Source organism: Sturnira hondurensis, unplaced genomic scaffold, assembly GCF_014824575.4.
Source record: "Sturnira hondurensis isolate 20B ecotype Veracruz unplaced genomic scaffold, ASM1482457v3 Scaffold0021143, whole genome shotgun sequence".
Classification (NCBI taxonomy): domain Eukaryota; kingdom Metazoa; phylum Chordata; class Mammalia; order Chiroptera; family Phyllostomidae; genus Sturnira; species Sturnira hondurensis.
In genome coordinates, this window is record NW_028093774.1 from 6,189,838 (window position 1) to 6,206,360 (window position 16,523).

The 16,523-nt window shown below is 39.6% G+C and overlaps 1 protein-coding gene across 6 annotated transcripts in view; it reads right to left on the reverse strand.

The window, feature by feature from the left end:
- PPP4R4 (protein phosphatase 4 regulatory subunit 4) overlaps positions 1-16,523 on the reverse strand; it is an 83,430-nt gene that overhangs the window by 37,428 nt on the left and 29,479 nt on the right. For all 6 annotated transcript variants that reach the window (XM_037031458.1, XM_037031459.1, XM_037031460.1 and 3 more), the window contains 2 exons: positions 1,852-1,999; positions 833-906 (listed from right to left, as the gene is read on the reverse strand). In XM_037031458.1, the coding sequence (XP_036887353.1) occupies positions 833-906; positions 1,852-1,999 (222 nt within the window). The remainder of the gene's footprint in view (positions 1-832; positions 907-1,851; positions 2,000-16,523) is intronic.

Genomic DNA, 16,523 nt, shown 5'->3' on the forward strand with positions numbered 1-16,523 from the left:
AGAAAATATACAATAGCCTTATAATTTTAAAAATTCCAATTAAAATGTAATTCCATTTTTGACTAATCAGATTAAATTGGAATACTATTGCTGATAAAAGTCCAGGGGAAAAGGCATTTTCACACATTGCTGGTTAATATTCTTAAAAATATTAATGCCCAGCCCTAGCTGGTGTAGCTCAGTGGTTTGAGCACGGGCCTGCGAACCAAAGGATTGAGGTTCGATTCCCAGTCAGGGCTCGTGCCTGTGTTGCAGGCCTGTTCCCAGCGGGGCAACCATGCACAAGAGGCAACCATACATTGATATTCCTCTCCCTCTCTCCTTCCCTTCCCCTCTAAAGATAAATAAATAAAATCTTAAAAAAATATTAATGCCCACTGACCCAGTAATTCTGCTTTTATGGAAGCTATAGTTAAGGAAATCATCTGAACAACAGGAAAAGCTCTACAAAGATGTTCAGTACTGCCTTGTTTTGACAATAAAATTCTTAAAACAGGCTGAAATGTCCAACGAGTAAACTATTTTGTAGCTACTACTACAAGAATTTAAAATAACATAGGAAAATAATAATAAATGATCACTATTTATGGCCAAACAGGAAACAAACACAGGTAGAAAATCTGCAATGAAAATATATCAGAATGTTAAAAATGCCTAAGTACAAAATTATAATTTTTCTTCCTACCAATTTCTGTTTTATTCAGATTTTCTATAATGAGCATGTGTTACCTTCAGAGTGGGAAATAACTTCATTATTCTTTAAATGCCATTTTTATTTTAAAAAACCCAAAATTTTAAAAGTGACTTACCAAAAAAAAAAAAAAGGAATTACCTCGTGCCTTAGGGTCTCTTTGGGCAGCACTTCGATCACAGAGAGAAGAGTTTCCAGCCATGCGTTGCTGACACCTGAAACAGGCCAAATTCAATATCTCACAAATTTAGTTTCAACTCAGCCATTAATAGTTACAGTATTGTTATAGTATTTCATAATAAAATGGAATACTTATTTTATCAATAGTATAAAGTTTCTCTATTTCTCATCTTAGCCAATATCTAGAAAGCGCTTATCTTTAAAAATAGTATTTGGGATGCCCTGGCTGGTGTAGCTCAGTGGGTTGAGCGTGGGCCTGTGAACCAAAGGATCGTGGTTCGATTCCCAGTCAGGGCACATGCCTGGGTTGCAGGCCAGTTCCCAGCAGGGGACATACAAGAGGAGACCATACATTGATGTTTCTCTCCCTCTCTCCTTCCCTTCCCTTCTAAAGATAAATAAATAAAATTTTTAAAAAACATAGTATTTGCAGGGGGATCCTGGCCAGTGTGGCTCAGTTGGTTGGACAATGCCCTCCAAAAAAGTGACCTTTCATTCCATTCCCCGTCAGGGCACATGCCTGAGCTGTGGGTTCAGTCCCAAGTCAGGGCACATAGGAGAAAGCCAACCAATCAATGTTTCTCTCTCACATCAGTGTTTCTCTCTCTCTTTCTCCCTCCCTCCTCCTCTCTCAAAAATAAACAAATAAAATATTTAAAAAATAATATTGGGGAGATATCTTTAATTGTGCATTTTTGCTGATATTATATTATAATATTATAAACACAAACGTTGTAAAATGTTTAAAAATCTAAGAAGAAAGTGTAAAACATAAGATGAACTAATGGATCTTCAGCTTTCAGGGACACGGAATTTTGTAAGGAAACAGCCAGGGCTATTTTTAGTCATGCTAAAGATCAACTCTTGGGCAGCATGGCCTGATTCAGTTGTCCTCGTCAGACTAACAGACTCAGAGAACAGCATGACCACGTACAAGAAGCAATAGGTAAGTACAGAAAGCAGCACACCAGGCCCCTGACCTGCATCCCTGTGCTCCAGATGCAGGAGAATGACTTGGAGGAAGGAGTGGGCATATGTGTGAATTGACACTGAGTCTTCCTGGAGAATGGTCAGAAACGACCCTGCAGCCGTCAGCTGCATCTCCACACCCGCCACGTGCAGGGCGTCCTGCATGATCAGAGAGAATTAGCTATTACACAGATGAGAGATCACAAATGCAAAATTTAAAAAAAAAACCAAGGTCAGAAAAAACATAGTCACATTCCACAAATGACTATTGTGATTTTTAAGAGTAAGTATGACTGTTTAAGAAAACTATATTAATTAATCTGTTCCTGATCACTTAAGTCATTAGACAACATAAAGTTTAAATGCCTTGGGAACTTATAAATAAAATAACATTCTATTGCTTTATGAATGAAAATTATAAAAGTACATAAACCTTAATTAATAGAATAGGCAGTTTTTATAAGATTTCAATTTGTATTTTGCTATTTGCATTGTACAGTTTGCTGTCATACCTAGAACAATAATGTGAAAGTTCAATCAAATGTTTTCATTACTTATAATTCTACTGCAAAAAATACATTATACATTTTACTATAAAAAGAAATACACTTAATATAGTACAAATGTATTTCCCCTTTAAACAACTGACAAAACATAAATTACTACAAGTAAACTGCTTTTAAAAGTAGAAATTATAAGACATAAAAAAAACAAACTTACACAAAAACCTCATCAAAGATATTACCTATCCTTCTCTGGAAGACAGAAAGAGTGCGTGTGATGTAAAGGTAGCTTAGAGAAATACTGTACTTTGTCTGGCCAATTCTGGCAATTATAAAATTGAATGTCTATTTTACAACTAACATAATAGAGTTAGCAGAACAATGTGGAATCTGCAGCCACAAAGCAAAGTTTCATACCTGTGATCTCAAGAAAATTTATCTTTCTGCACCATGTCCTAATTTATAAAATGTGAATTATAATGCCATCTTCTCAGAGATTTAAACCACTGACATGGAACCTTTATGACTTACCACTTTGTGCAAACTGAGCACTAAATAATGAGCGCTGTACGTCCCCCTATCTCCTCTCTGCCCGAGGCCATCTAGCAGGACCTCATCTTGTCCACACCTGAGATGCTATCCTCCCAAAACGTTCTCCTTCAGTTTTCACCTCAGTGAACAGCAAACGACAACTCTGCCCTTCCAGCTGTCAGGCCCAAAACTCGAACACTCCTCAGTCTCTCCCACACCACAATCCAGTGACCAGCCAATCCTGACCCATAATTTGACCATTTATTGCCTCCACCACTCCACCCAGATCCAGGCCACCATCATTTCCAGCCTGAATTATTCCGATAGCCTGTTGCCTAATCCCTGATTCCATCACTATATGGCGGCTAGAGACATTTTTGTAAGTCAGATCAGGTCACTTCCCTGTTCAGAACTCTCCAATGGCTTCACATCCCACTTAAAGGAAAAGTCAAAGCCCATTCAGAGACTTAGAAGATTTGTTCCCCAAGTCCCCCTTTTTCCCAGATTTTTCCACGTGGTTGGCTCCCTGATCTCTTTCAAGCCTCTGTTCAAATATCACCTCTTCCATGAGCCCGATTTTAACCTGAAAGCCACTCCCACAACCCCCTTTACGGGTGCATTATCTCCATCACCTAACACAGTCCTTTGCACATGGTCTGTCTCCCACATATGGAATGTAAGCTTCATGGCTGCAAGAATCTGTGTCTCTTTTGTTAACCCTCATGTCCCCTAGCCCTAGCACACAGCAGGCGTTGGTGTCAACAGCTGGATGACTGATCATCTCTTACCCTGTCACCTCAACCGTGTGCTCTTGATGCTCTCTCCCATCACACACGTTATGGACGCCTCCTAAAAGGTAACTTCAAGAGACTTTTGAACCTTCAAGAGATTTTTTGAGTCCTCAGGATTAGGGACTGGCAGAATTAGACACAAGGCAAAACAAAAATGGGTCTCATAGAAATGCATTCTCAATCCCTACTATCATGTCAGTGAGGAGGGGTTCCTGGCATCTCCCACCGCAGCGTATCCGTAACCACGATGTGGACCATGTGCCCAGTCTTCTTGACTCAGCAGGGTGGGACCACCACCAGTCACCACACCAGAAGACATTCTACAGCATATCGTTCCACAGCATGACAGGCAAATTCAGAATCCTCAAGTATTGTGCTGAAGGCCAGCGAGTCAGTAACCGGCAACTCCAGGACTCAACCCTTGTCTGCCTGCCGCCACGTCTGTGTCCCGAGTTCTCCCTCCCAGATTCTGCACTAAGGCACAGCATCCATCGGCACCAAGCCCTCCGGAGAGCGCGGGTCCTGTCGGGGGCTTACAGCGGCATGTTTATGTGCTCCGGGTCATCCCCAGAAAACCCGTGTCACATGCGTGTGGCTCAGTTTTGTTTTGTTTTAAACTTCTCTATCACATGCACAAACATCACTTTCCAAGTTTTTTCAACCAAGAGTCAACTACGGATCTTGGGTGAAAGAAAAAGAGAAGACATGATAAGGCATAAAACTGAAGCAACAACTGGCCTCTGAAATCAGACCCTCCGGTATCTTCCTGTTTTACTGATTTCAAAACAGACGTTGCTCCACACTCGTCGCGCTGGATTTGGGAAACACTTTCAAAAGGCTTGATGTGGCCAGTATACATCACTTAGAGGTTTCAGAAGGCACAGCTTTTATTTAGAAACAGAAAGGACTTTGAGAAGAAGTATTAAAATAAATTCAATGTACGTTCTACAATGTACGTTCCGGGTCACAGGAGTCTGCTGTTTTAAGTTCCAAGAGATGTAATTCCGCCCCCTCTTAGAAACTCACTACAGCCCTGGGTGCCCGTATGCAGCCTTTATGCAAAAGAACATGAGAAGCTCTCCAACATCTTATCTTCGTACTGTACTACTTAGTCTTGACTCCCACAGAAACATCTGCCCCGACTATTTGCACTTCATTTTTGAAAAATCCTCAAGTCTTATCAGGATTTGGGTTTTTGTCTTGTGCTGACGTCAACAACTGGGACCGTCCACTGTTAAGAAACCAGCATAGACTAAGAGATTTTATCACTGCTAAAAATAATTTGATTTCTAAACATATTTTCCTGAAACATGATACAGTAAGAGTCTGATACTTACCAATAAGCACTCTCCTCCACAGAGCCACACCTCCTGGACAAACATAGTGAGATCCACACTCTCTGGGTAAATAAGAGATGGACCTGATGGACCTTGGAAGACACTGAAAAGTACATTCTTCTATTGCTTAAGTGCATACCTTAATGCCAGTTCCCCTTCCTCTTAAATACTACTGTACGGCTGGCATTCCAACTTGAATCCTCAGAAATGAAGTGAGATAGTTTATAAATGAGTTCACAGTACATTTCCAAATTTCAAAATCTATTCCAATTCAAGGATGGAAACATACTAGACACTTCTGTGTTTAATTTCACTATTTAGTTAGCATGAATGGTGGGAGAAAGCATTTTGTAAAACAATGTGACTCAGTCCTTGCAGTGGAAATTGCTCCATTGCTCTGTCTCCAACAAACCCGCTTATATGCACCAAGAAGAGATTTCTCTTTATACTAGACAACACGGAGAAGCAAAAGATAAGTCATTGGCTTATTTCAAAAGAGCAAATATTTAAGATTCACACATTTCGAAATTAAACTTACTGAATAAAACTGGTAAACACATTTACTGTAAGTGGAGCAGGTTAAAGGTAAGAAAAAGCCCTGGAATTACAAAGTATCCTTGTATTCTCTAAGAAATAACATCACTGATTTTTTTGAAATTAAATAGTGGGGATTTAAATATGAAAATACTGAAGATCTAGGCCATATGAAATATCAGGGTTCTGAGGAAGGGTTCATAAATGTGGGAAGTTTTAGTAACAATAATATTAAACAACTCTTTTGCTATAAAATGATAACATTCATGAAAGACCTTAAAACTGGGTTAAATATGAATGATTGGAGCATGGCAACTCTACGGCATTTCTATCAATTAACTACCATGTCTTAATCTTTTCCCTGTCACTGACTGCCACCTTCCCCCTGAGATAAAGTGCAGGGAAAAGTAGTCAACAGCGCTGCAACTCAAACCCTGAGAGGGGAAATGAAGTGGAGGCAGGAATAAAGGGGTGTGTTTACTGCTTTATAAATCTGCACTTCAGTGCTCTGCAAGGTCCACGAGGAGGTGCACATAAAAATACCCAAAGGCCCCTTCCCATTAAAGAGACACCAACACCAGCAGTGCTGTCGTACCACTAGGAAAGTGTGCAACGCAGCATCCTGCTGCGCAAAATCACGACCACGCCGAACACACAAACATTCCCAGACGATGATTTTGAAACTGAACTGCTCGCTAGACTTAATCTGTCAAGTCATTTTAACATAATGCGTTAGAATCATGTATTTCATGATTTCGGCTTAAAATGTAAATAAGAAGCAATTTAAAATGTTACGAAGATGTGCATATCAAAGGAATATCTATTTATTGGATACAACAGCAATGAGCGACCATTTCAAATGATCCAATATAGCTCTATTTCATTAAATTTTTTTTAAAGTACAAACTGTGTCATAGGGAGTTGGGGGGCAGTAATGGAAAGTATGCAAATTTCTATAAAGAGAAAATAGTGCTTCCTTTCTAGTCAATCAGGGCAGTGTACTCTTCCCTCCTATCCTAATCTTTCTCTAAAGTAACCCAATGAAAATCTAAGTCTGATAATATAATTTTAATTTCATCCACAGCTATTTATTAACTACCGGAATCATACAAAGAGCTTGGGGGAACTGGAGAAAAGTCAAAGATATGGTTGGCTCCCTTTGAGGGACTACCATTGCTTGTGGTTAAATATTCAACATATTTATTTAGTCACATTCAAGGCACTGTGCTAGGGGCTGCAGACTTAGCGACAAACAGGACTAGCGATGTACCTGTTACTGCCGTCACTAAAGCTGGACAAGAGCTACAGGTGAGAAGTGAGAGGTGACATAGAACAGCTAATGAGTGACCTGACCTCTTCACAGAGGGACACCATGGAGAAGGAACAACTGGCCCATGTGAAGAGAAAGAAATAACTGGACAACAGTTGGCACAGGGAGGCAGGAAAGCAGGAGGAGTAAAAAAGAACAAACTCCCAGCACTGAGACATTTGTGCAGCCCGGAGTAGGTTCAGGAGGTGAAAGGGGGTCAGAGGGCCTGGAGCACGGTCGTGGGGCGGGGGCTCAGGCTGGTGAGACAAATGGAGCCCAAACCACGCAGGGCCTTGGGTGAATATTCACCTGAGCAAGAGAATTTTCACACTGTAGTCATAAATGCTTCAAAATACCATGCTGATTATAAAGATGAAAATGCAATCAGAAAGTAGTGTTGTGGGGTGGGGTGGGAGGGAAGGAGGAGTGAGCAAGGACCACTTGAGAAGCTATTATCTTCTCTGAGCAAACCCTCAGAGTAGCTTGGACTAGGGTGGATGTAGTGTGGTTAGAGAGAGGTGGATGGATTCAGAAAATATGTAAGATATAAAATTAGAGGATTGTCTGAGCGAGTAGTAAAAGAACAAATGGTATCTAGGAGGACTCCCAAAATCCAGGCTTGAAAATCAGATGAATAACAGTGTTACCCATTAGGATAGGAGACACTGGGGGGAGCTCAGGTTAGGACAGAGGACACTGGAGGAAGCCCAATGTCAAGGGGAAATACCAGAAGCTCAATTTTAGACTTGTTAATTTGGAGATGCCTTTGAGGCATCCAAGTAGAGATTACAAACAAGAAACTGTATTTACTGATCTGATACTCTGAAAAGATCTGATATAAATAAGGGGATTTATATAAAACAGACAGAAAATATATGGACGATAACTTAAAGGCTTAGGTGTAGATGGCATTGCCTACAAAGAAAACATAGGTCGGACGTGGGTATCTGGTACTGCAGACATTATTTCAGCTCAACAAAATAAGGATGTTGAAGAACTCGAAGTTTAAATAAGTTTTGACGGAATACTTAAGTTCTGGGCTATTGCTAACACAGTATTAGAAAACAATCCATTGGTTTGCGAAGGGCAAGGGTGAGAATGGTGTGGTGGGAGGCAGGGGCTGTATGCAGGTGTGCATACAGAAACATTTGGGGTTAATACTGTTTTGATATCAAATCAAGAAGAAAAATAAAATGAAAAGGGAACTCCTCTTTCAGTAATGGCTGATTAGGTAATTCTAATCAGCTCTCCTGATGAGGATAATTTAAAATACTGAAAAAATGTAAAAGTCATCTGCATACAAGCATATGGAAACTAACAAGATTACTCATCCAAAAGTAAAGAATTACCTATCCTAGATTACCCATTACTGGATCTGTTAGATCCACCCAGGATCTAACAGATAATGGAATTCCAGAAAGGTGAGCATGTGATTTGGAGCCTGTTTTTTTCTCTGAGAACATCTGCTGATTCTGGAAAAGGCTCCCGAGTGGCCAAGAGCTTAAGTGACTTTTTTTGACAGCCTGCAGAGGCCCTGGTAAGCCCCCTGGGACAGGAAAGGGCAATCCTGCAGCAGACTAACCTTTGCAGGAAGAACAGCCCAGCTTGAAATCATTCAATCCCTAAAATGGGTTAAGTGAGACTTGACTGCTAGTGCAGTTAAGTGGCCGCCAGAGGACCACATATGCCTTTCTAGAGGAAGACAGGGATCCAGGCCTCAAACTACTCCTACAAATAATTAGAAGATCAAACATACAATCACTAATATTCAGACACAGGAAGAGACACAATAATAGGAGTAAGAACCAGCATAAGCAACAGAAACTTAAAAAGCACCACAAGGAGCTCCAGGTACATTGGTGTTATCCAATACACACCTGGTTCAAGGTGATAGGAGGTACAATTGAAAAATTCAACAGAAAATTCTAAGATTTAAAAGAAAGGATGTGGCAGACTTTCAAAAGAGCTAAACAAAAATTCTACACCAGAAAAATATAATAATCAAAATCAATAGTCAGAATGAATCACAAACAGAAAAGGATGGAAAAGATAAAAACATATAAGATACTATGGAAAGTCCTAACAGGTACGAACTTGGAAGTCCTGGAAGGCAGGCAGAGAGATTAGACAGAAGCAAATTTGAAAAACGTCTAAGAGATAATTGTCATTTCTTTAGTACGATATTCTAGCAAGTGCATGAATTTATTTGCATTTATTGAATGACTAAGCATGCTAAATGTTTTCTTATGATTAGTGGCCATCCACAAATCACCTGTAGTGAAGTATCTGTTCAAATTTTTGCCAGTTTTTAATTGGGGTTTTTTTTATTATTGAGTTTTAAGAGCTCTGTATGTAGTCTGAACACATACCCTTTACCAGATAGAAATATTTCCTCCCATTCCATGGCTTGTCTTTTCATTCTCTTAACAGTGTTTTCTGAAGAGTAAAAGCTTATGTTCTTCATTTTAAGCAATTCAATCATGCTGTGCCTAGATGTGCGTGTGTGTGTCTGTGTGTGTATGTGCGCGCACGCGTGTTTATCCTGTTTGGGATCCTCTGGGCTCCTTGGAACTTTACTTCGTTGTCATTCATTAATTTCAGAAAAGTCTTGGCCATTATTTTGTCAAACAGTTCTTTCCTGATCTCTCCTCGGGGACTTCACACTGTCTCAAAGCCATTTAATGCGCTCTCTCTCTCTCTCTCTTTTAAAGATTTTATTGATTCATTTTACGAGAGGGGGAAAGGGAAGGAGAAAGAGAGGGAGAGAAACATCAGTTGGTTGCCGTTCACACGCTCCCAATGGGGGACGTGGCCCACAACCCAGCACATGTCCTGACCAGGAATCGAAGGAGTGACATTTCAGTTTGAAAAACGACGCCCACTCCACTGAGCTGCACCAGTCAGGCCTCTCTTCTTTTCTTTTTTTTTTCATTTTTTATCTTTGTGTTTTAGTTTAGGTAATTTCTACCTTCAAGTTCACTGATTCTTTCCCCAGCTGTGCCTAGCAGGGTCCAAACTGCTGCTAGGCCCATAGAAGGAATGTTTCATCTCCAATATTATCCTTTTTATTTGATCATTTCGTAGTCTCCATCTCTGCTGACATTCCCTATACGTCCATGCTCACAGTTCCAAGGGGGCAGTGTTGTGTTCCTGGCCCCCGGCAGCAGCCAATCATCGCCAACCTGCATTGGCAAGGTGGACTCTCTGCAGTCCCCTGCGTGCAGGTGAGTGCAAACTTCCCTGGTTTCTGGAGCTCCAAGTCATTCTAAACTGCGATGCTACCCTACAGTCAACCTATAAAATCTCATCACCGTGTTCACTAATTTTCTCCTAACAACGCTTTGTGGTGGACACTCCTTCCCCCCGTACCTGTCAAAGGCGGTGTCCCCAAGTCCCATCCTTAGGGGGGCTGCTGCTAATTCCGTTTATCTGGTTGTCTTATAACCACCTCTGATAGGTCCAGAAAAATGACACTTGTATGGATTTTGTGAGTAACCCACTGCTGCTAAAATGAGAGCAGTGTTTCTATGAGTGTCCCTGCATCCTCAATAGAAGTGGAACTGGCTGATTTGTATTTGAGCCCTAAATAGTCCTTAAACTGTTTCAAGCTTAACAGTTTCTATTCATTTAAAAGAATGCTTATTGTACTTTATCTCACTTCCAGATGTTCTAATTTGGGAGAATTTTCTAGGATATTTAGTTCACCACGCTGCCAAAATGTTAGTTAATCCATAAAGTTTTAAGTCAAACATTACAGACCTTTACTATAGCAAGGAATGTCAATAACTTCTTTGTTTCATAATTTTGCAAGGATTGTAAAAAAACCTATAAATAATCCTCTGAATCACTTAAATGCCTAAAGTCAAAAACAATATTCAAGTAGTAACAGTGACGTGGTCCCATTATCATGGAAATAAAAGGATTTTGACTTAAGAATTTCAGAAGCTCCAGTTCATTTTTATCGTAAGCAAGGAAAAGTAACAAATGACTGAATGACTAAGAAGTGCATGTGAGAACACTGGTCTCCAGCAGAATTTATTAAAAGGCAATGTATCTCTAGGTCTGTTAGAAATATTAGCAAGTGTAACATTTTATATATGCCCCCCAAAACTATTTTACTCAGTAAATATTTCCATTGAATTTAATTATTATTGTAAAATAATTAATGGTGTTAATCTGTCCTTAAACACAAATAGGTTTACGTAAAAAAGAAAAAGGCATAACAGACATTATTTTCAAAATGCATTGTAGTCAATGCACTTTTTTTTGCTGTAAACAACAGAAGAAAGACATTTGTATCATCTGTTCATGATGATACAAATTATCTTTAATTCCTTTGGTTAATACTACCTCTTTTTTCTTTTTCCTAGTTAGTGAGCTAGATAAACAGTTATTTAATGTTATGCTTTCTAGCCCATAGAAATCTCCTTCTAAGGTCAATTCTGACCCTAATGACTGTTTTTCATCAACTAACATCATGGAAAATATTTCACTTTCATCCCCACCTTCCTTCGCATCGGGCAGTCCCTAAATTCTTAGCCTGTGGTACAGCACCATTCTCCACTGTGGGCCTTTATGACAAGGTATCTGGAACATTGTGTTCTGCCTATTATGTAGAAATGTGTTGCTTTCACAAAATCTTTTTGCTTTTCCCAGAGCTTTTAACTTGAAAAATATCACCTACAGTGAAGAAGGCTACTTTTATTTACGAGCTGCAAACAAAAAAAGAAAAGCAATTTGTGTCATTTGTTTGCTATTCAATTCCTGTAGTTAAGAAAATTTTTTTCTTGCTGACTATAAGAATAAATCACAAAATTTCATGTTTTTGCCCAACAAAATATGCACAGTCAAGCACTAAACTTTTTAGGTCTAGATTTTCTCAACTGTAAAATAAGAACAAACACATCACGTGGAATTGTTACAAGGAGTCCAAGAGGCTGCATCCAAAGCACCGAGCACGGTCCCTGGCCTACAGGAAGTGCCACCCACACTGCCATCGCTTAGCCGCGTATCTGTGCCACTTCAAATAGGACTTAAAGGGTAAGAAAAGTCAGGCTTCCTATCCAGAAATATCTTTACACAGAAATGGCTTTCTAGAAAAATCTGAAAATAAGACCATTTCTAAAAATAGCTGTATCACCAGTAGATATGAAATACTCTAATAAAAAATCACATTTGAAGAAACCTATCTAATTTTTTCCTATTATTCCCATAAATGAAAGTAAAGTAACACAAAATTAATAAAAGTAGAATCAATCTTTTCAGAATCAGAAGATCGGTGGTAGATCACATTTACTAATCTCAAATGATCAAATTTCATATTATGTCTCTTTTGTCCATTCCTTGTTATGCTTCCTCCCACTCCCCCACCAAAAAAGGTCTCTCTAGGAACATAAATCAGCATTCCATCACCCCACTGAGACCTTGCTGCTACTTCTTTTTTTTTAATATTTTATTTATTTATCTTTAGAGGGGAAGGGAAGAAGAGAGGGAGAGAAATGTCAATGTATGGTTGCCTCTGCTGAGGAGACACAATGTATCATGTGTCCCCTGCCAGGAACTGGCCTGCAACCTAGGTATGTGCCCTGACTGGGAATCGAACCACGATCCTCTGGTTCGCAGGCCCGTGCTCAATCCACTGAGCTACACCAGCCAGGGCCCTTGCTGCTACTTCTGATCCCAGACTGCCAGCAGTGGATCAGGCCAATGTGCCATTAGTCTTTCGGGTAGAGACACGGTCTCAGAATATTCAGTTTAATTCATGCTCATTTTTATGTTATTTTCGAGTGCCTACTATTTTGCCAAGCACTGCTCTAGGTTCTGGGAATACTGTGATAAACCAGACTAAGAGTCTGCACTTCCATCAAACAGGAAAAAGAATGGTAGTGATGAGGTCAGAAAGCTAGACGGACTCACTTAAAGGCATGGCAAAAAGTTTTAATCTATCTGAAATGGAAAGCTACTTATGCTAATTTCCTGTAGCTGCAGAAAGTAACTTGCCACACACTGAGTGCCCTATAACATCAGAAACTTATTTTCCCCAGTTCTAGATGCCGTAAGTCTAAATCAGTATCACGCAGCCAAAATCAAAGCGTTGGCAAGGCCACCGCCCCTCCAGAGACACGAGGGTAGAATCTGCTCTGCGCCTTTTCCCTTCTGGCAGTTGATGGTGTTTCTGACTTGTGACTGCACCGCTCCAGTCTCTGCCGCATCTTCACCAGGACTTCTCCTCTGTGCCTGCTCAGCCTGCCTCTGCTCTCATCTTACTGGGATGCAGGGCAGTCAGGGCCCACCCAGATAATCTAGGATAATCTCTTTATCTCAAAATCCTTAAACACACTTTCCAAATAAGGAAACATTTATAGGTCCCAGGGATTAAGACTTTGTATCTTAGGGGAGCCATACAAGATTCCAGCAACCATATCACAGAAGCAATTTACATGAAGAAGATATGATTGATGCTTTTAAAAGATCTCTCTGAAGAAAACACAGGGAACTATGTAAAATGATGGATATATACATTAATTGTGGTAATCATTTCACAATGTATACATATATTCAATTATGGTATACACTTCAAATATACACAATTTTGTCAACAAATTTGTAGATTGTTCCCACACAAATAAATAAGTAAACAAACAATCGAGCTCTCTGGCACAGTGGGCTCTCCGTGCAAAGAAAGAAGCGGCAGGCCCTGGGAGGAGGCTGCTGTGCGGACCAGACGAGAGCCCCGCTTGGCCTGAGAAGTAAAACCACACGCTGTAAATCCCTAACGGCCGTGACTGGCTAACGAAGAGCTCACACTGTAGTCGGGGGAAAAAGCACTCGGGGGTCAGACTTCCCGTTCAAACTAAGCGTACCACTTGCCAGCTTTGTGACTTTGGGCACGTTACTCAGCTAAGTTGTTTCTTCTTCTATCAAGCGACCCTTACAGAACTACTATGAGCATTCGCAGAGACAAAAATGTGTAACATGTTTGATCAAGTACAGCACATGACACACAGTGAGACCTGAATGTTAGCTACATCTATTTTTGTCTGATCCCAAAAGTGCACATTTTTTAAAAATTTTTTATTGTTGTTTACAGTTGCCCCCATTTCCCCCCATTACTCTCCCCTGTCCTACCCACCCCCCATCTCCCACATTTTCTACTATATAATTTTATATCATATATTTTAATTTGCAAAATAAGTTTTTTTTAAAAAGGATTCAATAACTCAACAGGTCCAAACTTTTTTTGCACTCTATTAACAAAGGACTCACCAATATTATATAGTGTAATTACACCATTAACACTTTAAATTTAATAAAAGACCATAATAATTCAGAAATTTATCTTATCAAATTCTTTCACTTCTACATAACTAGAAGTTCAAATCAAATATTGAAATCTAACATCTAAGACTTCAATTAAATACAGTGTGGAAAAGAATTCAAACTTAATAAAGACAACAGAAAAAGTTTCTTTTTCATAGATAACTTAGGATTAAAATCATATAACATGGATATATAACAACTACATCTAAAAGTGTCTCCATATCTCAGAAATTTAGAATAAAGTTCAAAATGTTTCCTTTCTGGATTCTTCTTTAAATTTAACCCTGAGATGTATGACCGAACTGCATTATCATCCACCGTCCACTTCAGATTAAAACGTAGAAAGTAAACTGTAGAAATGGTATGGCTTACTTGGCTCAGTTCTAATCCTGACTCGGTTTCTGCCAGGTTTTTCTTAATCTTAAATTCCTTCATCTCTAAAACAGTGAAAATAGTGCCTTATTTATTTATTTATTTATTTATTTATTTATTTTAATCCTCACCCGAGGACATGTTTATTGATTTTACAGAGAGGAGAAGGAAGGGAGAAAGAGAGTAAGAGAAGGAAATGTCTATCAGTTGTGTCCCGTAAGCGCCCCGAACAGGGATGGAACCCAAACCTAGGTATGTGCCCTGACGGGAATCAAACCTGCAACCTTTTGTTTGTATGGGATGATGCTCCAACCAAGTCACCCAGCTAGGGCAAAACAGTAGCCTATTTAAAAAACCATTTTTTACTTAACACCTTATTGTAAGCATGAAAAACAAATGCAGTTAAACAAAAAATAAAATATCATTGGTGAAATTTCATCTGGTGTTCTTTAAGGTCAAGGGTGAGTTCTAAAAGTTACTTATACTACTATCAGACATGATAAGAACATTGGGAATGATTAGCTTCTTACATAAAACACTTATTGTTCATATCACTCACAGAACGATCAGTACTGATTGGTAAGTACTAATCAAACTATTCTTCTCCATGGGTTTAACAAAACAGTAACCAAAATACTCAAAATCAGCAGAGCCGTATAGACGCTCAAGCCTGGACCCTGGAAGTCTACACTCACTTCCCACACCCCATCCACTGGGAAGTTTGGTTCATTCCACCTTGATAAATGCATCTCAGATGAATGTCGCTACTCTCGCTCGCTGTCTCAAATTAGCTGTCCTAATCCAAGCCACCTTCAAACATCACGAAGACCAGTGCGTGGTTTCCTAGTTCTCCCACTCCAATGCACTCTGCACGCAATTATCAAAACAATGAATGTAAATGGGAAGGAAAGATCAGAGCTCCACTTCAGCCTTCAGTGGTTTCCCACCACCCTAGAAGAGCACAGCTCCTGAGTGCTCTGTCACTGACCATCATCACTCTACCGTCTTCTTCAGCCACACCACCCCCAGACGCACCGGGCTCCAACCAAACATGCGTCTCAATTCTACAAAGCTCTTTTAATTTAGGGCCGCTCTGCTGCTCTCTCTGCCTCCACACTCATTCCTGACCCTTCAAAGCTTCCTCCTAGCCTGTCAGTTTTTAGCTCCAGAAAAAGGCTTTCCTTGACCTCCCAATGTTCCCCCTATCACTTTATCCTGATCTTTACACTCCCTCACTCGTCTTTTGTCTGTTTTCCCTCTGGACTGCCACGTCCTTGAGCGCAAGTTCTCTGTTTGGATCACTCTATTTTCTCAGCGCCCAGAACAGTGCTAGGAACTGGGAGGTATTCAGTAAACATTTACGTATGGACAAAAACTCCATTATTACTAAATAAATGCTCACTTGCACTACAAGATTTCTTTTTTTATAAAAATAAGAAATTATAACTGTGGCAAAAGTGAATACAGTGGCTATGTGTGACTTTTGTCATCGTTTTATCATTTGAAACTAACCACTCACAGAAGCACGGCAGAATTGAAGAAAGTGCTGACTTTAAGTACAAAGACATCTTAACAATGTATGAACACATGATTTAAAAATGATTTACACATAACATAGGTTTTATAATTTGACATGGGGTTGTTTACATGTTTAGCTGCCTACATTATATAGTGAACCCTCTACAAAAATCATTATTATTGCCTCCAGAAAGTCTTACTGAGTAGTTTAATTCTTTAGCAAAGAATCACAAGTCTACATAAAGCCAGAATCACAGGTTTCCTATGCCTGTTCTTCAGTTGTTTCCTGTAGGTTTTAGGCCTACCTGGCATGGAATCTAATCTGGGACTCAATTTCACCTTTTTTGTACACTTGATGATTAACTCAAGAAATGAATGAAATCATTTATCAAATAAAGGTTTTTCTTAGTACATATTCATTAGTTCACATTTTCTTTATAGTATTGTACCTCTTCATTCAGTTAATTT